Consider the following 24,453-nt stretch of genomic DNA (forward strand, 5'->3'; position numbering starts at 1 on the left):
AAACCCACATACAGGTGAAGCTAATAAAAGCGTGGATTCAACGTGATAATCCAAAACGCAAAGAGCAGTGACTCTCTCCAAATAAAATAGTCTAAGAGCTAGTCGCATTTCGACTAAAGTACTTTCATAAAGCTGAAACTTTTTATATTTAATATATTTAAACTAGAAAAATCAATTTCTGGCAGGGTTAGCGCGGTTGCAACAATATCCACTGTTTTTTATTTGAAAAAATGATCTTCACAAAACTGGCTGTCGGGTATATTTGTAATTACACAATTTTGGATATAAAAAAGTTGCCAGATGATTTGCTCGGTTGCAAGTATCTGTAAAATGGATCGAAAGTTGCTAAGAGAGGTGGTACGATCTTCCAAATATCAGAAAATATCTTGTAAACTATTATATACTCTAATAATGTACTAACCGTCTTTATTAATTATTGCAAAGCTGGATTTAAATTTAAAAATATGTGTCTTTGGTGCAGTCCAATCAACCAATCTTTAATCTTTAATCGAAAAATATTCTGTTGTCAACAGAAAATAATCATTATATTATCAATATTTATCATCAATATTTCCAAAAAACCATTTTTCGAATCACTATGTATGAACTGATGTTTCTCAACAAAATGACTACCTTCAAAGTCAAAAATGGTACCTTTTCGTTGAAATTACCCACATTACGTATATTGCCAATAAACATCGTCGTATCTCTCGAATCTGATTGTCGGGCATTGTTAACACACAGTTCGACTGGTACAAAAAATAATATGTATATCTTAGTTATTATGTAATCTCGTTAGATATATTCTGAGGATATGCTGAGTGTATATATACAAATAACTAACATTAAAACTTTTCATTTGGTGAGACAAGATGAAAAATATAATTTGAGACAAACTGCTTGAGGTAATACGTTAGCTATTTCTTTGAAAATAGTGAAAGAAAAACTTCTAAGGTGACGCAATTATATTCATAATGATCTACATATCTCAATTCATAGAAAATTAGTCTTCTGAATTGAATATCTCAATCAAATATCATCAATTTATTATTTTTAATTGTGTTGAGGCTTCATGACAAGAGATCAAAGGAAAAAGTAAAACAAATACGGTGTGGATCAGTCAAATGGAATTAATTTATTGATGCATAAATGAGGGCATATTGGAAACAACGCTTTGAATACGTCGAGATTTATATTTAAATGCGCATTTTTTTCAAAAAAATATTTGCAGGATTTATCATGTGACAGTTGCCAATACCAACTTTCTTGTTTCAAATGAAGCTCCCTGTATATTATTTATTTATTGGATTTTTCAGAAAATTCTAGACGTAATTCATGTACATATCTTAAACTGTTTCGGAAGTATTTAGTGTTTTCAGATTCATTATAAAAACTAGAATAAAAAAGAAAAGGAATTTATATCATAAATTTACATTACACAATACAGTATTAGTACTCTCGATTTTTTTTCATAATAATCTCACTCTCAAAAGAAAGTAACACGAGAGCCAAATATAATTCACAGAACATAATATTCGGAATCAGATGCCAGTCCTTAAATTTCTGTTCAATTGTATGTGAACTTTAGATCTGATTTAAGTGTTAGTTAAAATTAAGCCATAACTAAAAATTTTAAAAACTAATAAATGTTATCTCGATGTCGATAAACCCAGATTTCAATAACTGAATCTTAAGACTTCATCTCACAGATAAATTTCAATTGATATTTATTATTATTTAAATTCAACAAAATGCGATATTTTAAGTTTGGCAACGTTGTGTGCAGTTATCGAATTATTTCCTATAAATTTGGAACTGGTCTGTATGTTAAGTGAGTATAATTTTATATAAAGTGATGGATTTATTTTTGACATTACTCTCAGTGTTGATAACTGCTGTCGTAATTTTTATTTCAAATGTAGCTTTAAAACATTACAGAGTTATACAGAGAGTGAACAAAATACCTGGACCCACACGACTTCCCCTTGTAGGAAATTTAGTAGAGATATTGAAATGTGATTCAGGTAAATATTTTAATGATATGCTTTATATTATATAAGGTGACAAGTTTTATTTTTCGATTATTATGGCATACTACATGGAACTGATTTATTTTATATAGACGAAAATCATAGTGCAATAATTTAATGTAGTATAATGAATTTGAAAACGATGTCGGGTTTAAATTTTTAGATAATTGGGCAAATTATAATAGAGCTGATATAAATTTTTAGACGTGTAATATTTTTATATCGACCTCATTTCTTTTTGCAACGCGGCTATCGCTTGCTTACGCCACCAGCATAATTCGAAAATCGTTCAAAAAAGTCTCGTGTTGATTTGTGGAAATAAATGCTGAAAAAGACGTCTTTGAGACCCTGGCAGACGACAAATCATGGATCTATGCATATAAACCTAAAACAACAATAAACGACTGTATGGGTCTTCCAAGACGAGCCAAATCAAACAAAAGTTGTTTTCGTACAAAGCACTTGGTCGTCTGTTATTTTGGAAAGACTGGACATGTCGTCACGTTTCCATTAGAACAAAGTAGTACGGTCAGTTCTGAATAGTAGGCCATTATATGTTTGCCAGAAGTGTTGGAAAAAATCATTGAAATCAAGCGTTCTTCACCACGACAATGCGAGTTCTCACGCATCAGTTCAAACTGTAACGTTTGTTAGCAGTCAAAACATCGGATTGATGGGTCATCTGTTCTTGTTTGGCACCCAATGATTTCTTCTTATTCCCACAGATCATTCACGGATCATCAGATCAGATCATCAGAATCGGTTCGAAGATACATATTAGAATTAAAATCGTTGGTAAACCTTAATAAAACTGTCGGTAGTACAACTTCTAACTAGAACGCAGTTGGAGTTATTACCACACAATAAATCAGGTCTGCTATGGAATGTCAAATTTCAAGCAATGACAGATGTATTTACTTATAATTGTGTAGTTGTGAAACGTTGGAAAAAAATCCCACAATGAGCAAGGAAAATGAATGTTAAATTTTCAAAAAAGAATCACAGTACCGTTTCTTCGTTATTCGTTGTTTGATATTTCATTGCATCTAAATGGAAATTTCGAATGACATCATTTCGGTATTATCTATTAAAGCCGTAGAAAAAATATAGTATATAACTCTTTCGTATAATTCTCGTAGGAAATGATCTGCTCGTTAAACAATCTACTATTCTTTTACTTGTAATTGAGTAATAATTGTAGAATAATGTAACTTTGTAATGAATATTCTTGAAATATATACAGCGTTATTATAATTTTTTGTACAACGTTTAACCATTAACATAAAATTAATTTTAATCGCTAATGAGCTTCATTGATATGTACTCGTATATTTAGTAGTAATTTAGTCAATTCTATCAAGGTCTACTACCTACTAGATAATAGTGATTAGAACAAACCAATTATGTATTCATTTTTATTTCCTTATACCAGACAATATATTTGGATTGCCAGAGCTAATTTACGTTTCACCATCTACTTTAACAATATTGTATTAAAATATTTTTTTCAGTGCAACTTTTTGAAAAATTTCGAGAATGGTGTCGAAAATATGGATCAGTTTATTCATTTGTAGTTTTAGGAGTTCCCGTAGTTGTGATATCTGGACCAGAAGAATTTGAGGTGAATACAATTCAAATGTTAAAATTTGGACTTTTTATATTATTTTGGTAGCATTCGTGCAATATTCGGGAGCCCATAAAAACTCTTCGATTTTTAATTTTTTTTTATTCTGTAGCAATTTATATTATTTTAAAGATATATGTTATTGTCATTTATCATTGACATATAAATCGGCAAAAAAGTGAAACATTAATGCCGATTGGTGGATAGAAATCAGCAATGAAATCAGTTTTTAGTGCCTAGGCATTGAAGTAACAGAACTATCATCCGCTTTTTGTTCAAGACAAAGTGATACTAGACATTAATCTAAATAAATGAAAAAAAAAAAAATAAGATTTGCATACCAATTTTTGAAAAATAATCGTATTATTCAGCTGTATAACTAAACGCGGAAGTCTTAACCTATTTTGCTCGCCACAATTCCAAGTATTTTTGAATCTGCAGAATTTCGAAAAAAATATAATATGTTTAAGTATGACTTTAATGCCTTGATACATAAATAACTAGTTTCGATCATATTCGTTAAAAAAGAACAAGAAATATGTATGAAGTTTTTTATATAACTTATAGAAATAATTGAAGAGCTTAGTGGATGAAGATGTTATGAGGCAAATAAGTGGATTCGAGATAATCAGCTTTAAAGTTTTTAACCTGCTCTTTTTCTCTACATAACACAATCCGCAGTTTTTTTGCATGTTGTTGTAGTTTGATTATTCAAAATATTTGTGCCTTATTGACTTAGTTGTAACTTTTCAAATAAAAGAGAATTTTCAAAATTTATAGCACATGACATCTTCTTTCACCTACATATTTCCAAGACATGAATACGTATTAGTTGAAAAACTTGTCCATGTTCAACATCAACATTAAACTAAATAATTTACATTTAAGGAATAGGAATAGATTTATTGAAATCAAACAAATATAAGAAAAATATTTATTGAACAGATCTGTAAAAACATGACAAAAAAATTAATGCAAAATTATAATCATGGCAAGAGATTTTTTTCATTTTCCTTATTGATCACCGATTCGTAAAAATATTTATATTCATTTTTGATGTAAGGAAGTTGCTGTTGTAAGTTTTGAATTTTTTCTGAAGTCAAGCTAGCTCCGGTTTCAGTGGTCCTTTCCAAGTCAACTTCTTCAACAACGATTCTGTTTCAACAAGTTGACTTTTTTGAAAAGAGTATACAGATCATAGCAATCCTTGTATAGGTATGAGCCAAATTCTTTAACTCTTATCCATTTTACCTCATCTTTGAAAGCTACTTTTTCAGTGAGAATGTTCTTTTTTCGATTGATGAGCTTCAGTTGTTTCGGGAGGTTTTTAAAATTTCTGAAGTGAGAAGTCATATCAGTAACATGGTTGTTTCTTCCACTGTTCTGTATAATATCTAATACCCTCAAACAAACCGAAAAGCCGACAAGTGTTGTGGTCTGGAAGCTCCCCTATATTCTCAAAAGAAAACGTTGAAAAAGTACCTTCTACGTTATCTTGCGGGAATCCGATATTGGCAAAAGAACAATACCAAAGATTATTCTCTAAAAAATGTTTCTATCTAATTAAATAAGATAATCTTACACTATTTTAAGTAGTTGTTTTGTTAGAACTAAAACACTTTTCATAAAAACTTCATTTGTAAACTAATGTTATTTTAATTTACGTTACCGGTAATCCGACTGTAAACCGATTGATTGAAATTACTAGTTAGGAAAAGCAAGGATGTACTCTATTATTAACTAATAAACACAAAGTATAACCTGTTGCATACAATTTCATATATTTAATTTTGTTTATCAAATTTAATTTGTTTGCACTCACCGCTTGAGTTCCTGTTGTCACAAGAATCACTTTTCAATCTCTTAAGAGCTTCTCTAACCATACGTTTTCCTCTTGATTCCATTGTAGTTATTAAAACTATTTTCTGAATATTATTTTTTGAGAAAGAAACTATCAAGAAACACGTTACACATTAGAGAAGATATTTATAAACTACCTAGAGGTTATCCATGCAACTAAGACCTCATGTTCGTTAGTGGAAGAACATGCCATGATACTCAAGGTCGTAACTTTTAAAGTGGAAGAAGATGTCTTGTACCCATAGCATGTTCTTTCATTACCAACTTGGCATCGACCTGTGCACATAACAACTTCATCCACTGAAAATAGCTTTAGTAGAAGGGTTAGCGAAAAGGGGAAACATGCTATGTTTAAAGGAGAGAATAACATGTTCATCCACATGAAAATCTCGATTTCCTCAAAAATGTCACTTAACATGTTCATCCACTAAGCTCTTCAATTGTAAATTAAACGATAATATCAAAAACATTCCTTTAAATGGGCATACGTCAATGTGTGATTTCAATACCCTCCATAAAATTTTTTGTGTAACTTCTATTACAATGCGCCAACTCGTGATCGTGGCTGTCATGAAGATTAGACAACTCCTGACGGAAAGTTGTGCAGCTGAAGATTTTGATTATGGAATAAAAAACAAAAATAAAATATAAATTTACAGTGTATTTCAACTAACCTGACCTCGTCACTTTTTTGTAATCTCTGTTTTTTAAATGCAAAATCATTAATCACAAGTATTTGGTTCCACCCCTTAGACATATCATGAAATTTACTACTAATACCATTCGAACTTGTCACAAACACCCACACTATGTTATCTATTTGAAGAATGAAGAACGGGGCAACAAATTTATTATTTTAATTTGACAAAGGGTGGTGACAATATTGGGGGTAGAATTTTAACCAATTGTTATGTTATTATTATTAAGTTATATGGCTTCAGCCAATTTCAAAAATTCATTTTTCTATTATATATATCGAGTACCCACCTAACTTAAAAATGCAACTGAAAGGATTTAGAAATTCTAGGTTTCAATTTTTGGATTTTTCAAATTTACAAAGTGGATTGGATACGAAATTCTAGGTAATACTATTAATAAATCCGTCACGAGTTGTATTGAATACTCGGATTAATTTTTTATTTATCTGAAATATCCCCGTCGCGAGTTGGCGCATCCTCATCTGAACGAATTAAAAATCGTCACGAGTTGAAGCGCACCCCTTTGAACATTTAAACAGTCTTATTACTATGAATCATTGATATAGAGAATTTCGAGCAAACGTTAATTTCTTTTGTATAATATTGTAATATCATCTTGTACAGTTCTATTTGAACAATTTTGGAAGGTAATTCCCGCTAGGTCTCTAAGAAATTCTTCGTTTTGAAGATATAGACACATCATTATCTCAACGAATTAAAAATCGTCACAAGTTGAAGCGCACCCCTTTAAACATTTGAGCAGTGTATTACTATGAATCAAGGATATAGAGAATTTAGAGGAAACGTTAATTTCTTTAGTAAGATATTGAAATATCATTTTGTACAGTTCTATTTGAACAATTTTGAAAAGTAATTCCTGCTGGGTCTCTAAGAAATTCTTCGTTTGAAGACATGGAAACATGTATGTGTGCAAAAGTTTCGTACAGGGTGAGAATTTGAAAAATACCACCCACCATATGTGGATTGTTGATCCAAAATTAGCATATAAAAAAGACACGTCATACTTGGTATGGTTTTCTATCAAGGTGTGATTACGACCCTTATAATCTCAAATGGAAGTTGTAGCTGATATCTTACTTTGTGGGTCGTTAAACTATATTACAAATACTTTTATGAAGTTAAGTGGAATAATGGAAATACTTCATCCACTGTATAGACAAACTTATGTCTCATTAAATTGCCAAAATTTTGTACTAAACTACTACCTATAATACCATAAAACGTTTTCTTGGAAATTTGAAATGTCTGAATCTTAACCTCTAGTTTTATGAGCTTAGATAGTAATCTAGTAGAACCAAGTCGGGTGATCGTGGTGGTCATTCTATAGTTTCTCTTCAACCAAACGTCCACAATTCTCTCAACTTTAAATTAATTTGTCATGTATATGATGAATTTTTAGTTTAGTTACATGTGCAGATATGGATTTTATTGATATACTGGTTTAGAAAATTCTTCAACTCTGGCATGTTTTTGTAAAGTCTATGAAGACGTATTGACGTAAATTATAACTTTTTGTCTAGCACTGCTTTATGCTTTATAATCTATTCGAAAGATTAGATAAAAAAAAAATAAATTGATCTATATATTAATCCAATGTTTTAAAAAAATTTCTACTTATTTATTCTAAAAGCAATTTATCGTTACAGATAATCTCCTCTGGAACAAAGCATCTTCAGAAAGGTTTAAACTATGGACTAATAGAACCATGGTTGGGTAAAGGATTATTGACTAGTTCAGGTAAATTCATTTCAAATAAAAGAAAACATATTTAACATCAGTCCGCAAAGTTTAAGGAAATACTGTAAAAAATTTATCTTATTATTAAATAAGGAATACACCATGTATGGCATATCATCAGAAAGGGATTTAGATTTAACAATTATTTAGAAATTCTGATCAATTAGTGTTTGTTTCATAAGATTTAGATTGAAGTTAAGTACCCAATTCATCATGGATGGATTCTTCATCAATTCATTAATGCTCTAATTACCACCATTTCTGATGAATTTTTGATTGGATGAATATTTATTTAAAATGACTTATTTTGTCCAGCAAATCAATACGTCAACGGTTGAGGTTCATAATTATAATGCTTAATCTCATTTCTACTCTTTTACTATTAAAATTATATTACTCACAGTTTTTTCAAACAATATTAAAAAAAATTGGTAATTGAAATATCAGCCGAGGTTTTATTGGTGATAAAGACGTATCCGATTCTTTAACACTTTTTGATATCTTATTTTATTAGCTATTTCCAACCCCAATGGCATTAAGAAGCAAAAAATTTGTTTCTACATTAACTAAAGTAGTTGCAGATGACCCCTATTTGATTCGGGATTTGGTATTTGCGTTTCTCCGTTGCCAAATTTATTTATGTAATCGAATTGTTGGTTTTAGTTGTGGATAATTACATTGTAAGGCCGAATTGAATTTTTCATGTCGTCAATTTTCGATTTTCGATCATGGCACGTGTATGTTTATTTTGCAAACATATTTTATCAGCAAATACTTTTATGTTAGAATTGCTTTATGAGTTAAGTTTTTTACTATTTTGAAATGTTTTTTCGATTCAAAAATGCGCAGCTTGAACCATTATGTTGAACATTTCAATTTTTTTTTTTTTGATAACTCTTCATAATTCTTTTTGGTTCAAATACTGGTACAACAAGAAAGAATGAATTATATAAGTTGATGAATAGTTAAATATTAGTGTATAATTATTATAAATAGTGAGTGGTCTAGCAGGTAAATTTGAATTAACTAGATGAAAAATGTTACTTTGGTGTCTGGTGTGGGGTTGTTTAAATAAATAAAAGTGGCTAAGATGCCAAGTGACCAGAAAATGACGGAGCTTGAATCGGAATTAGAAAATCGCGAGGTGGAAACTGATAAGTGACAGATTCAATCCAGATACATTTCTATTCAAAAACAAGATTTCCACCTTAATATCTTCGATTTCTACCATGAAGGATGTTATTTTTACCATGAAAAATGGTTTGTCGAATTTTAAGAACGATATTTTGGTTTATATGGACGAGAAGATTTCCACCATGAAGGACGATATTCCAACATTAGACAACTATATTACGGCTATCATGAACGAGAAGATTTCAACTTTGAAAAACGATATTTCTACCGATTTTTTATCATTGAATACTGACATTGCCGCTGACGTCAAGAACGATATCAAAAATTTCCAATAACATCCGCATCCTCCACAATTTAGAGTCTCGTTAATAACCGAAGAGGACCAGCTTCACCTGTTTCACGGTGCAGGTCGCGGACGAGTTCGTAACAGATTATATTACGTGCTAATCGTCAGCGTTTCGTCGTCAACTTGGAAAAAACCATATCAATTTATAAATTTGAAATGAAGTATGCATGGATTATGGATTATGGATTTTTCTCACTGTGTGCTAAATTTAAAAAGTGACAGTGATACAGAAAAGGTTTAGATCTTTAATCCAGATACCCTAGTGGTAAAAAATAGCCTACCACCCCGATTTCTGAAAATATTTTTTTGTTTAATTAATATAAATTGATATTGCTGTTGCTTAACTTCTTTTCAATCATTTTGACGCAATAATAAGAAATGTGTAGTTATTTTGAGTGATTTTTACTGAGTAAAAAAATAAAAATAAAACCAAATTTTCTTAAAAATAAAAATTGTTCCTTTTTTTAAAACGCTAGTAGTGCCTCTGGATGTAATTGTTGCTAACATTCTCCTGGGCATACTTTCAATTACGTGCTGTATCATTTTTTGAGGTATGTTCTCCTATTCCTCTAATGCCGCTTGCTCAAGCTCATTTAAATTTTGAGGAGATGGATTTCGACGACGAATGCGGCGTTTTAAAATGTCCCAGATATGCTCGATAGGATTCATATCTGGACTTCTTGGTAGCCAGTCCAAGGTATGAATTCCTACTTCGTTTGAGTAATTCAGAACATCCGCCGCAACGTGTAGTCTAGCATTATCATGCATTAAACGAAAATCATCACCAATAAATGGCCCAAACGCAACGACGTGATTTTCAAGAATGTCAGTTATGTATCCTGCTGCATTAAGGGCGGATCTAGGAAGAGACACTAAATCTGTCCGGACATCAGAACAAAACATGATAGATCTATTTGGAACGACTCGCTGGGGATGATACAAGACTGCACTAATCTTACTCCTCGCAGTCTTCGAATTTGATTACGTCAATGTGGACCTCTAAGACTGATTCTTGTTTCATCAGTAAATAAAACTTGGCACCAATTTTCTAAATTCCAATCTAAATGTTGCCTTGCAAATTTTAATCTAGCAACACGATGCTGCCTGGTTAGCGAAGGTGCCTGGAGAGCTCTTCTACTGTTTAGACCAGCATTCTGAAGGTGTCGTCTTATTGATCTATCAGAGATATTTACATTTCGTCTTCTCGTAATAGGCTGCTGAACTCGACACTTTCTTAATGAATTTAATTGCAAAAAACGGTCATGTCCAGGCCTCCTAGAATGTGAACTGGTCTCTCGAAATCTTCGCATCAATCTGCCAATTTGTGTGGTGTACGCCAAACAGATTTGCCACTTCACGATAACTTCCCTGTCCTTGTCCCTGTCCAACTAACTCGGCTATTCTTTCAGCTTCGCGTTCACTTCATTCATTTTTTGTTTAAATAGTCTCGACTTTAACACACTTGATTGACTTAAATTACTGCTGTCCACAAGTTGGTACAACAATATAATATATAAGAAATATTAAAATAAGCATAAAATTAAAATTGTAAATAACCATAAAACCAGAAAAAAAGAAACCCAAAAGATTAATATTTTCGGTTTTGATATTGAAATAAAGAGTGGTGCGTTATTTATGGCCACGAGTTTAGTGCAACTAAATTATTTAATCTCAAATTTTACTTAAGACTGACTTGAAATAGACCAAAAATTCAATCACATTAGCTCAGCCGAGATAATTTCTCAATTTTTCTCAATAGTTTATGTAAAGGACAAAAGAATGAAAATCTTTCAGGAATATTCATTCATGCATAAAACATCATATCAACAACCGCTAATTGAAATTACTGTTGTTATGTTATGGTAAATTTCGTCATTAATTTCCAATGGAATATTTATATTCCTTATCTAGATTCATTAATTATTTTGATAACATCAACGGTAACGGGGAAAACCATTTCTGTGAAATTAATTTTTACGACTATTTTCTTTCAGGTGAACAATGGCAACAACGTAGAAAAATTCTTACACCAGCCTTCCACTTTACCATCTTACAAGAGTTTATCAAAGTGTTTAACAAGGAAACAGAAGCACTTGTGAATACATTGAAAACATCTACCAAACCTGTGAACATTGTGCCTCTAATATCTCATTCAACTCTGGCTATTATAGCAGGTCATTATGTTTTCTTATTATACTTTGACTCATCTAATATTTATTCATATTTCAAATTTTTGGTTTGACCTTTGACATTTTTGCAGTTTGCGTAAAAATTGGAGAGGTCAATTAACGTAATATTATTTATATCATATATATACAAATAATTATGTTATTAATAATGATACGCATAAACTCTACAAATACATGATGCGTATAACATGTAAGCTACGACGGATTAGATTTCTGTACCTTTTAGAAATAAATCAATTTATGACTTCATTTGGTTTATTCAAGGGTAGGTTTAGCAAAAAACTAATAAATTATTGTTAAAAAACTACTAAAGAACACGCTTCCATAGTTCAAAAAACTTCTTCTTCTTAAAGTGCCATCTTCGGACACAGGTTGGCGACGATCATGACTATTTGTATTTTATTCACAGCAGCTCTAAACAATTGTTTTGTTGTACAGTTAAACCACTCCCCTTAAGTTTCGCAGCATAATTAATTTATGGAATTCGTATCGTTGTCCCCTCATTACATGATCGAAGTACTCTAATTCGCGGACTTCATTTTCGATTCTATCTGTCCATGACATTCATAGTATTCTTCTCGATATCCACTCTTCAAAGGCTTCCAGTTTTTTCATTATTGCTTTGTTTAAAGTAGGTGCCTCCATTCCGTAAAGAAGGATCGAGTATATGTAACATTTTATCATTCTCTATTTCAATTCAAGTTTTCACATCGAAAGAAGTTTTTCATTTTGTAAAATGCATTACGAGCAATTTCCATTCTTACTTTTATCTCTTCAATGCTGTCATTTCTCGAATTAATCCAACTCCCTAGATATTTGTATTCCTGTACCTTTTCAATGTGGTTATTTCCAATTTGTAACTGCGCATTCTAATCTTGTATTCTCAAGAAGTGCATGTATTTAGTTTTATTTACGAGGATGTATTGATATCTAGTTAGCCTAGACCAGTTCCACGCAAAACAAAATATTGCGTTACCATAGCAATGAACAATAACTTATTAGAAGTGTCAGTGTAAATTTTGATGTCAAAAAAGTGAATCAGAGTTACGCAATAAATTAAAAGAAAAAAGATGTCCACCGAAATTGTGAAAATCGAAATCGAAATTGGAGTATGGAGCCATCATCAAGTACCTGTATTTAAGAGGGTTAAGAGGTAAGCAGATTTACGAAGATATGCTTAATACCCTTGGTGATCAATGTCCTTCGTATGCGATCGTGAAAAAATGGACTGCATGCTTCAAAAGCGTGCAAGGGTACAAGCATCGCGTTCGATCTGTGCTCGATTTCAAAACGATGTGGACCTCTTAAACCGAATTGTTACTATGGATGAGACTTGGGTACATTTCTACGATCCAGAAACAAAGCAACAATCGATGGAATGGCGACACTCTGGTTCTCCAAGAACTAAGAAGTTTCGCGTCCAAAAATCTGCTGGAAAAGTTCTTGCTTCAGTTTTTTGGGATTGCCATGAAGTGATCATGTTTGATTTTTTGGATAAAGGTAGAACAATAACTGGAGATTACTATTCAACATTACTGACCACTCTACGGGAAAAAATTAAAGAGAAAAGACGTGGAAAGCTATCCAAAGATGTTTTGTTTTTGCAGGACAACGCCTCTGCACACAAATCTCATATTGTCATTCAACACCCCCCTTATTCACCTGATTTGGCTCCGTCCGACTATCGTCTCTTTCCTCAACTGAAAAAAAGTTTAAAAGGTAGTAAATTTTCATTCAACGAGGAGGTAATAAAAGCTGTGGAGGTCGGCTTTGCAGACTAAGAAGAAACATTTCTTTTGAAAGGTCTAGAGACGTTGCAAGTTCGCTGTAATAAATGTACCCAATTACGAGGAGAATGTGTAGAGTGATAAAATATTTTGACCTTGAAATTTTGTTTGGTTTCATGGTAGGCTAAGACTTTTTCAATATATCCTCGTAAATTCATGTGTACCATACTGCTCGCTGACTCTTCAGTCGCAGTGTCTTCAGCATATCATCCTACTAATTGGGACTCCATTTACTCGAATCCCCACTACCTTTTCTGCTAGTATTGGTAATTCATATGTATTTCTTCTGTTAGTTCAACAGACTAAAAAGTGAAAATTATGAGATAATGAGTGGGGCAGTGGTCGAAAATCGGGTTTATAGAGATCTATAAAATTAAGTGCAAAACGGACAACTATTTTAGAAAATATGGTCAAAATTTTTAGGTGATTAGTTAATAAAAAATTTTGTTTCTCAATCCCATCCCAAAAAATCATAACAATGTTTGTTTTTCGTTATACTGGTACTACCAATAGCTAAATATCATACAATTGTAACTGAAAATGAAGCCAAATTTATTGTTGGAACACCCTACTAAAAATTTTCATTTATCACTTATTTTGTATCAAATTTTGTTTAAGCAACTTTTGATTTGGTACCTAATAGTGCAATTTTTCCATAGTAAATATAAAAACATATATTTGTAGATATCAAGAGTGGGCAACAAATTATTCGACCAGAAATAATGAGAATATATACAATTTATTCAGTTATCAAGATATGAGATTCTTCAAATTAATTTCTCTCTCTGTACTTCTCACAGTATTACCTTTCAACAAAATCAACTATGAAATCCTATCCCTAAGTTGAGACACTCTGTATATATCATGTCTACAACGTGTCAAATAATAATTAGTATTTGATCTCCATAATATCTCATTTCTGTTGTAACTTCTGTACCATATGAACATATTGTTCTATATAAATGAACTATTAGTGTCTTAGATGCTCTCTTGAATTTTTTTTCTCTAATTTTCCTGCAAATGTTTTCATAAAATTCCTATCTTCATCAATTTATATCAAAATTTGTGCACTTTTTTTCTTTTTTATTTATGATATTCTCGTCATTCCATCGCCTTAAGCCTCAATTTTTCATTTCCTCTTATTCATTCAATTTCAATATTCTCTAGGCACTGTCTTTCAATCGCGGTTCTCAATATAAATATTGATAATTTTACATGCGTGAGTGAATTTTCAATTTCAAAACAGTTTGGTTTTCTATTGACTTATGGGCAAATTATCCCCAAATATCAGATAAACATAACTATCCATACCTATACGAATATTTCGGTAAAAAATTCAGTAAGTATATGACGTGAAAGTAATGCTTGTTGAAAATTTTATACTTATGACCTTTCGTTTTCTAAATTATTCATTCGAACATTATACATTTTTAATGGATGATTGTATGTCCATGTAGTGCGTTTGACGGAATAAATCATTCTACACTACTATCTCAAGGCCAGGGGCGGCTCATGCCCAATGGTTAACAATCCGTAACTTTTACAGGGACAAACTGTACAATCTAAAGATAGCAAAAAATAAATTTCCATATCCATTTTTTGATGGTATGGGGGATATGTAGATTTTTAGATCGTTTCAGATGATAAGGATACCGTTCGCCATAAATAGACATTGTAAATATTTATCGAAAATTCTTTTTTGGAGAATTAATGAATAAATAAATAAACATTCGTACTATATACTCTCTAAAATCATATTACTGGCATAAGGAAATAAATTAATAATTATATTTCTTCTAGTACGCCACTGTCAAATAAGTTGATATGATATTCAATTAAAAATTGGAATGAATAGATGATGCATTTGATGTATTATTTGGTTTCTGGTAACTCTTTAGAAACCGGAAGGTTGTATACTGAATGCATTCCAGGCAGAATTATACCCGACTTGTTAGGGTTAATCGCAATAGACAATAAATAGGTTTGTCTACATAAATTGAGTGAACTAGTTTCCATTACTTTACATAAAATGATATTTTAGGAAGTGTCCTATTAAAAAAAGGTGGCGAAGGTCAACAACGAACCATACGAACACCAGCTTTGAAGCAAAATGTTTTAGATGCATTTGATTCTACAACTAGCGTACCCAAAATGTCACTACAATTTAACCTATCAACGACAGAAAGTGCGTGCCATGGAAGTAGAGGTTTGTCCTCGTTGGTTTCTGGATAAACGATTTTCCATAAATGTTATGTGATATTCTTCTAACCATTCGCAGAGACATGTGGTTCGTGCACGATGGAGCCCCTTTCCACTTCATAAATGATGTGAAAAAACATCTTAATAACATTTTTTCTAATATGTGGATTGGTACGGGAGGACCATTTGCACGCCCATCACGTTCTCCTGAAATACAATTGATTTTTCTTCTAAGAACATCTTGAAGTAAGGTACGAAATGATCGATAGAATAAACTTGTGACGCTATAAGGTAGAGTCTTGGAATGCTCTTCCAAATGCAAAGAAATTTCCTCCGTTGACTCTGGAATTGTATAGATATACAAGGTATCCACTTCGAAAAATTTTTATATTTTTTTTCCTTATGAAAATAACGCTAATGTTAATTTTCAATAAATAATTATTACAGTTTATGATAATTTTCTTAACAATGTCTCTTTATGGCGAACGGTATACTTGGCATGTACAACGATTTAAAAATCTATATATCTTCTAAACCATAAATTTTATCGAGTTAAAAAAGGAGTATCTTTTTGTTAGAAAATAGATTGGAAAATTTATTTTTGCTACTTTAGATAGTACAGGCTGTCCCTGTAAAAGTTACGGATTGTTAGCTATTAGACAAGAACCGCCTCTGGCCATCAATTTTCTTCTATGATACAAATACTAAATGTGCTGCATATTTCTAATAAGATTCAAATATTTAATTCTAGAAACTTCTTTTGGTACGAAATTGGATATGGAAAATAAAGCCGATAAAAGTTATGTATCCGCCATACACGAAATGGGCCAACTGCTTGTATATCGGATAATTAGACCGTGGCTTCACAAATCGATATTATTCAATTTGCTTTCATTTAAAAGTGTACAATATAGCAATACAATTGATATTTTGAAAAATTTCACTAATCGTATTATAGCAAAACGTGAACGGCATTTCGAAACATTTGAAGTAAATAGAAACGATGATGTGTCGAAAAGAAAAAAGTTAGCATTTTTAGATATACTTCTCAATGCGAAAATTACCAAAAATCTTATTGATGATGAAGGAATTAAAGATGAAGTTAATACTTTTATGTTTGAGGTAAGTTTATTGGTTTCGTCGAGATCGTCAATAATACTTGTATAATATAAAAATTGTTGTATAGTATCAAAAACTCTGAAGTAAGTTGATATTTCCTAATCACTAACTCGGAGGTCTCAGTTCTTTATACAATTGTTTTGAATTAACTACTTTCCAGCGATAAAAACCCGAGAATGGATTGGATATTTTTCATTGGTAATATGAAATAAGTGTCAACTTTGAAATTTTGAAAGTCACAACAATGCAGAATATTAAAAAAACAAATCATATCATTTTAAACATTTATTTTGTAATAAATTCGTTTCAAAATTTCTTAAGTCTTCGTCTTAATAGTTTCAACACTTATGTCATCCTGACGTTAAAAAATTTTTCAGAAAAAGATGACGTTCTAACAAAAACTGACTAAATAAGCAGTAACCCACTTGACACATTTAGAAGGGTTGTTCAGGACGTGTGTTTCAACAACCGATATTTGTTTAAACAATTTACCAATACAAAGAAATATTCTGAGCTATATCAACAGCCTGTGTACATTGAAGTGCTATATTTTTGACATAGTGCAACAGATCCATTTCATTCCAATTCTAAAAAATTAGTAATCACTTTGTCTGAATTCTGAGAGATTAACTGTTCCTTATAATATAAGAATCATGATCAAATTAGTATTAATTATATTAGTACTAGGAATTTTCGGATTTCAAAAAATGTTACTCTACAGAATATTCAAGATAACACCAACTAAGTCAACACAAAAGTAAAACAATATTAGAATCAAAGGTGAACAGAGCATTATTTAATCATTGAGTTTTATTCATACTTCAACGCTGTTAACGTCAATGATGGCGAAAGTTGTGAGAAACTCATGTTAATGCAACAAAGTCAAAATTTTTCACCATACACAGCCAGAACATAAAACACCATAGCTGTTTCTTCAATCGACAATTCAATTCGATCTATCCAAAAAATAATAACGGAAGATTATTAGAAAACAAAAGCAATATCAAAAGTATATTTATTTTGACTAAAATAAGAGTTATACGAGGGTTGCTTTTTAAGTTTTGAGAAAGACGACAAATAAAAACAAATATAAATAATTGGATATGGCTTTATTCTTTTTCAAAATATTTTCCATTAATATGAATATACTTGTCGATTCCATTCAGATTGAGATACCTCCAGAACATGTGATTTGACCGCATGAACCGCTTTATCAGGTTGGTATCAGGTGGAAGTTAATTTGTAATAACAAAGAAATCAATGGATGCCAAACAAGGGCCGTACGAAGGATGACCTATCAATTCAATGTTTTGACTGTTCAAAAACGTTTTTGTTTCAATTAATATGTGAGAGCTCACATCGTAGTTTCCCTTCTTTTTTCGAACACATCCAGCAAGCAAATGCTGCTGTGCCATCCGGAATTGAGCGTTCTAAGTTGCTTCAATGAAACGGTGGCAGTTAACCCAAGTCAAACGTCATAAAAAATCACCGCACAAAAAGTTTATGATGGCAACGTTAGATTTGACATAATCACATCAATGTTGCCATATCTCAAAAATTAAGTAGCAACCCTCCTATCAATGAAGAAGTACTGAATACGAAATAATGATAATTTATTTAGAGAAAGTGGTTACCACGCAATCCAGTATAATAAATAAGAAATATGTGTTATTACTTTTAGAAACATTATACCAGAAACTTGAAGAAAATCATGCATGATAACGATTATGCCAGAATATATTTGTGACGAAACCAGTCTGGAGAAAATTAATGATGAAAATCCGTGCGAAATTCCAATATTGGACCTAAAAGCTACTCCTACTTGTCATCAAGTGTCAATACTTAAATCATTATTTAAGAGATTAGATACACCTTGGATTGTCTATCCACCACGGAACAACAACTTTAACATGATAATCTGCCAGTTAAAAGAAGTTATTAACTTAGTCTGCACACACTGAATTAACATTTTGACTTGTTGAAAAATTATTATAGACACGACAAAGATAACCAACAAAGAAACAATAAAAATGGGAAGCCAGATGATTTCATTTCCTCAATAGGCAATCGCAGCCAATCCGAACATTCCAGGACTTCATCAATCCAATTCCTCTAGATTTAGCCTTCATATTTATCGGTATAAAAATAATATTTTTGACTGTTTCTATTGTGTATTTGAGTTATAGGACAATTGAATGTAAAAAAGAAATTATATCTTCAGGAGAAAAAATTATTTGTCCTCAACTACTTACTTATAGTATTTAAATTCAGTACGACACAAAATCTCATTTTCACTAAGTGAAGCCAAGTTTTTACTCAAGAAAGAAGTTTTCCATTGGTCAAAACTCTTTCAAAATGGTATATCATATCATATTTCTATTTAAAAATCAAACATTAAGTGAATAGCATCATAATTTGTGGTATAATCCATATGAAATGGAAAGTAGAATATTGTAATTTTGTAATACAAAATCGGTTGGTTTTTAGTTTTAGCAGAAATATTTCCGTTTTCTAAATAATAATTCCATCAATAATTTGGTCAATCTACATAGTTATTTGTTCAGGCAGCTTAAGTTAATCAACCCAACTTTGGTATACACTATTTGATATCGGAAACAATAATACTACAAATGAATTAAATGAATAATCTCTAAAATTTGATTATTCTTTAGGGGCACGACACCACAGCTACAGCTATCTCATGGATATTGCGGCAATTAACAATATACTCCCAATATCAGGTAATATACATATTTTAACCAAATTTTTAATCATCTAATTTATTCATGAAGTTGTACCAATAAATGTCAGTCAAAAAGTTATCGGTTCGAATATTTAATAAGAAATCATGGTAATTCAAAAGGCATCAGACCTCCTAGAAATCCATGATGTTTGTCCGAATCCACCTAACCTTACCTATAGTCATTATTTTAGGTGTTTTTATCGTTTCTGCGTATTATGTTCCTTTATATATATATATATATATATATATATATATATATATATATATATATATATATATATATATATATATATATAGTTTTCTAGTTTTATACTAGAAGTAGTACATCTTTAGAGATTGGCGCTTCCTCATTTAGAGCCTATTCCTAAATTGTATCTACTAAACAACTGCTGTATTTAGTTGTGTCAAAATCCTTGCGATTAATCATTTTTAGGATATATTATATCAAGAAATTATTGAGGTTCTTGGTGAGGATGGAAAACAACCAGAACTTCAAGATCTCAATGAACTGAAAATTTTAGAAAGGTTCATAAAAGAAACATTACGCTTATACCCAAGTGTACCAGTTATATCCAGATTTTTAGACGAAGACGTAGTACTTAACGGATACACAGTTCCAAAAGAAGCATCAATAGACATTTGGATTTACGACATACATAGAAATCCAAAATATTGGACTGACCCGGAAAAGTTTGATCCTGATAGGTTTTTGCCGGAAAATTGTGTCAACAGACACCCCTTTGCTTATGTTCCTTTCAGCGCTGGACCCAGAAATTGTATTGGTACGTATCAACGTAGCGTAGTCTAGCGGTTTGGTCCTTGTTATATCAATTTATTCTGTGGTGTTGATTTTCTTATACCACACTACAACACTTCATTCCTTCTGCTGTAATCTGGAATTATGCTAAAAGTTTATATTCTCACTTTACTAGATCTTTCATTTTCATTGATCCAGGATTCTTTAGATATCATCATTGTAATGATCGCTTTTTACAAACACTTATACATCCTTGATTTATCCTTTATGGTTCCAAAGCTCCTGTTCTTCATATTTATATTATTTCTTTACAAATGTATTGTTAAATTTATTCTCACTACTAAGTTATGCTTTTTATGCAATTCATCTTAATCGCTTCTACCGTCAGGTTTATTATATTTTCTAATCCCCCCTTTTTACAAGCTTTTATTTAGTTTTACCTGTCCCGCTGTGTGTAATCAAATCTTGCAAGTTAAATTTGATTCACTTCCGAGTTTTATTATGGGGAAGAGTGCCAGGAGCTCTTTCATTAAATAAACGATGCAAGTCCATCATGTTTGGGCTTATTGGATTCGTCATGTCGAATAATTTGTTATAAGATGTTAACCAGGATCTTATGATGGGGAAAATTGTCATAGGAAATCCGTAATTGAATAAACGACGCAACTTCATCGAGTTTGGGCTTACTGGATTCTTCTTGTCGAGTACTTTCTTACTAGATGGTAACCAGTATCTTATGATAAGAAAGATTGCCGTAGGAACTCCGACGCAATCACATTGAGTACGGGCTTGCTTGATAATAAATGGAAGAACCAATAATCAAGGCGTGAAGTTTTAGTTTGAAAATATACAATTATAAAGTTTAAAGTGCCATAGTTCTTATTACAATTAGTTTATTTTCAAATATTTAGTTGATTCTATAACAAATAATAAAAGTTTGTTTGTAAATAAGGTTTTTCCATTCCATTTATTTTCATTTCTGGTGATATTTAATGTGTTTCACGTATTTTTGCTGGCCTTATGACTACTTCTGATATAAAATTTATTTTTGTTATGTCTGAGAGGAAATTCTAATATCAATATTACTATTAATATATATTTTAGGTCAGAAATTTGCGATGTTGGAAATAAAGGCAGTTCTTTGTCAAATTTTGAGGAATTTCACTTTAGAAGCTGCAAATAAAGATGATAAAGTTGACATATTGACCGATATGGTATTAAGACCTGCGAATCAGATTAATTTGATATTTACACAAAGAAAAAATGAATAAATGATTACTTACACAAGTTTTGTTAATGTATTCTCTACTTTTATTTGATGAATTTAAAAAATCATAGTATCTATTTCAAACAGAATATTTGAGAGTCTAGAAAGCCATCCAAAAAGCTCCTTGATGAGTGTATGCAATTTATTTTATGTAAGTTGATGGATCAAGTCTGATTTAGGATGAAATTATGCGTGATACGTGACAAAGTTTTCTTATTTTGTTTATTTACATGTGAACTTAAACAAAATGTACGACAAACCCACTTTCACAACATGTTTTGTACTAAAACATTTAAATCTATAACCTATTTCAATATATTACGTTTTTTATAAAACTAGAGTTGTTTTGTAATTATTAAACTCTAATTTTTTATATTAATATTATATGAATCAAGTACTTCCTGAAAGATCCTGTCCCTAACTCTATTTAAGATCTACGAGTACTTGGAGCAAGCGCTCAAAATGTGGAAGCGGAAACACTGAGGGATGGAAACACAAGTGACAACGCTATACACGCTTTGCTTCGCAAACAATCAATTAGTAATAACATAGGATCATGACGATTTGAGATATATGAATAGAAAACTAATAGAAGAATACAAGAAATAAGGTCTTGAAGTAAACGTAAAATAACTAAATGTATGTGCTTCGGAGCAAACGTACATACTTACGGAACGCAAATAAAACACTGAGAGGAATACAAGTACTGAAGAATGAAAATAACACTCGACACAGCAATCAAAGAAGGAAAGGACAGAAAACGTACAAAATTGAAAAAGCCGACAACCAACGAATATATAACAGTATCCTGAAAAGCATTGTAGCATATGGTGACGAAATGTGGTGGATGAAACAAACAAAAACGGAGAAGATGCTAATAACGATCGCAAGAGTAGCGAGCAAATTCAGGTGGTAGTATAGAATAGTAGTCAAATACACATCAATATCTGACATCAAAACCAAACAACTAATCTGCTACGGTCTTGTACAAAGAATACCAAACAACAGAGAAGAAACCAACAACAGATTCTAAAGTAGACATCACAAGGAATAGAAGAAGAGGGATACCATGAAGAAGCTGGAGGGAGAGTATCGATATGGTAGATAAGATAGAGAGATCTAATATGGCAAGACAGATATAGATGGTTGAAAATCGGAAAACGGTTTTAAACCGAAATATTGAGCTTCCACGCTATTTTGATATACAGGTTTCAGGGGCGTTGGAAGTTGAATCGAGTCTAATCTACTTTTAGATATTTTCATTTTTTACCCATAAAGTTTTAGTAACATTACTGCATTTCAAAAACCCATGGTACTGTAGATTTAAGAGATAGCCTAAGCATTAAGTGAGTAGTCGCAGATGACCTTTGGAAACAGGGGACTGTTTCCAACTATATCTTTTGCTTTCGTGCCAAATTGGTATATGTAAATGGTAATTTGAAAAAAGCATATCACGGTCATTCGTGTTCGAACTTTTGTAAAATATTTTCTAATTTGATTAGGTTAGTTCTTTTGTGGATTAAACATTTCTATAAACTTTGGTTTTAATATCGGTCTCCTATGTCATCAATTTTCAATTTTCAAGGGTACTCACAACGGCATGACTTGTAATAATAACAAATACAGCCCGAAATTAAATTAATAAAATATTTTTTGAACATATCTTCATCTTTAGGAAATTCCTGAATTCCTCCGGGAGTTAAGCGATATGTTTGCTTGTAATTCTCTTTTGTGACTTATTACTGTTAGTATATCCCACTACTTTAATGTCGTTCGTTAGCCGAGTGGGTTAAGGCGTGAACGTCGCCGGTCGTGGGCTCAAATCCCGTTCATGCTGGAAAAAAATTCTATGTCGGAGGTTTACTGTACTATCTGCATCAGTATTACTTACTTAACAAATTGAATTTTATTAGGTTGTTTGAGAAGAATTTTACATCCTTGCACATCCTTTACATCCTTTGTTGGATATTAACTAATAACTAGATCGTAAAATGAATATTTTTGATAATTCATCAAACTAAAGCTTTTAAAGCCCAACAAACTAGAAAGTCAGAAATAATTTTTAAAATAAGTCTAAAACAATTATGAATAAAAAATACTAGTATTGCTTAGGGCGCTTTGATCCATATTTCTCGTACATCTAGACACTTTTTTCACAATAATACGGAAAGTTGACATCGTCTTGAAGGTATGGAAACACTGAGAATAGTTGAACATTTCATAACATCGGTAGATAAACTAGATAAACAAAATGAATTCCTTAACAATCCTCCGATCATATTTAGCATTTTATAATTCATTTTATATCTGAAAATAAGATTTTTCATTCATTCATTTTGAAATATATTCATTATGATGCTTGTTGAAATTCAGTTGGAACTCGATCTTCTATTAAAGGCTGTATGCGGCGTCCGATTGAGCGTAAACGTACCGATCGACGTCTGAACGCTATGCACGGCGACAGCAATCAACAGTAATCGACAAACGGTGTTAGCGTATGATATAAAATGGATATAAATTTGACATTTTTGGCGATACTTATGTCAATTGAAGAGGATGCACAAGAGGACCGTATACGAAGGCAACAAGTCACAGATTATTTATAAAGAAAAAGAAAGATGTTTCCAGATCTTGATAATGATACACTTAAAAGATAACAATATTGTATTTATTGAATTTTTTCGTGTCAATCAAAAATTATTCAAACATAATGTGGAACTTGTGCGGGAATATATAATAAAACTGCCATCAAAATGGCATCCTAAGCTCATATCATGATGATGATATGATGAAAAAGTTGCTTGTCACTTATTGTCAAATGCACAATTGGACTGATTCAATCAATAACTCGTCTTTTTATTTATCGAATTTCGACATTTTGTGCTAACGCCAGATACGACGTTTACGCGGAAATGGTTCTAAATAACTAGAGACGCGGCGTA

General features: G+C 31.5%; 2 protein-coding genes across 2 annotated transcripts in view; one reads left to right on the plus strand and one right to left on the minus strand.

The window, feature by feature from the left end:
- The window catches only part of LOC130452645 (roundabout homolog 2-like), a 551,928-nt gene that overhangs the window by 368,578 nt on the left and 158,897 nt on the right, over positions 1-24,453 (minus strand). The window lies entirely within an intron of this gene.
- Positions 1,826-21,531, plus strand: LOC130452646 (cytochrome P450 4C1-like). Its single transcript, XM_056792004.1, has 8 exons — positions 1,826-2,024; positions 3,542-3,651; positions 7,880-7,970; positions 11,445-11,624; positions 16,377-16,747; positions 19,417-19,485; positions 19,921-20,269; positions 21,349-21,531. The coding sequence occupies exons 1-8, from the start codon at positions 1,856-1,858 to the stop codon at positions 21,513-21,515; spliced, it is 1,506 nt and encodes a 501-aa protein (XP_056647982.1). The 5' UTR covers positions 1,826-1,855; the 3' UTR covers positions 21,516-21,531.

The sequence above is a fragment of the Diorhabda sublineata genome, chromosome 2 (assembly GCF_026230105.1).
Source record: "Diorhabda sublineata isolate icDioSubl1.1 chromosome 2, icDioSubl1.1, whole genome shotgun sequence".
In the NCBI taxonomy this organism is placed as follows: domain Eukaryota; kingdom Metazoa; phylum Arthropoda; class Insecta; order Coleoptera; family Chrysomelidae; genus Diorhabda; species Diorhabda sublineata.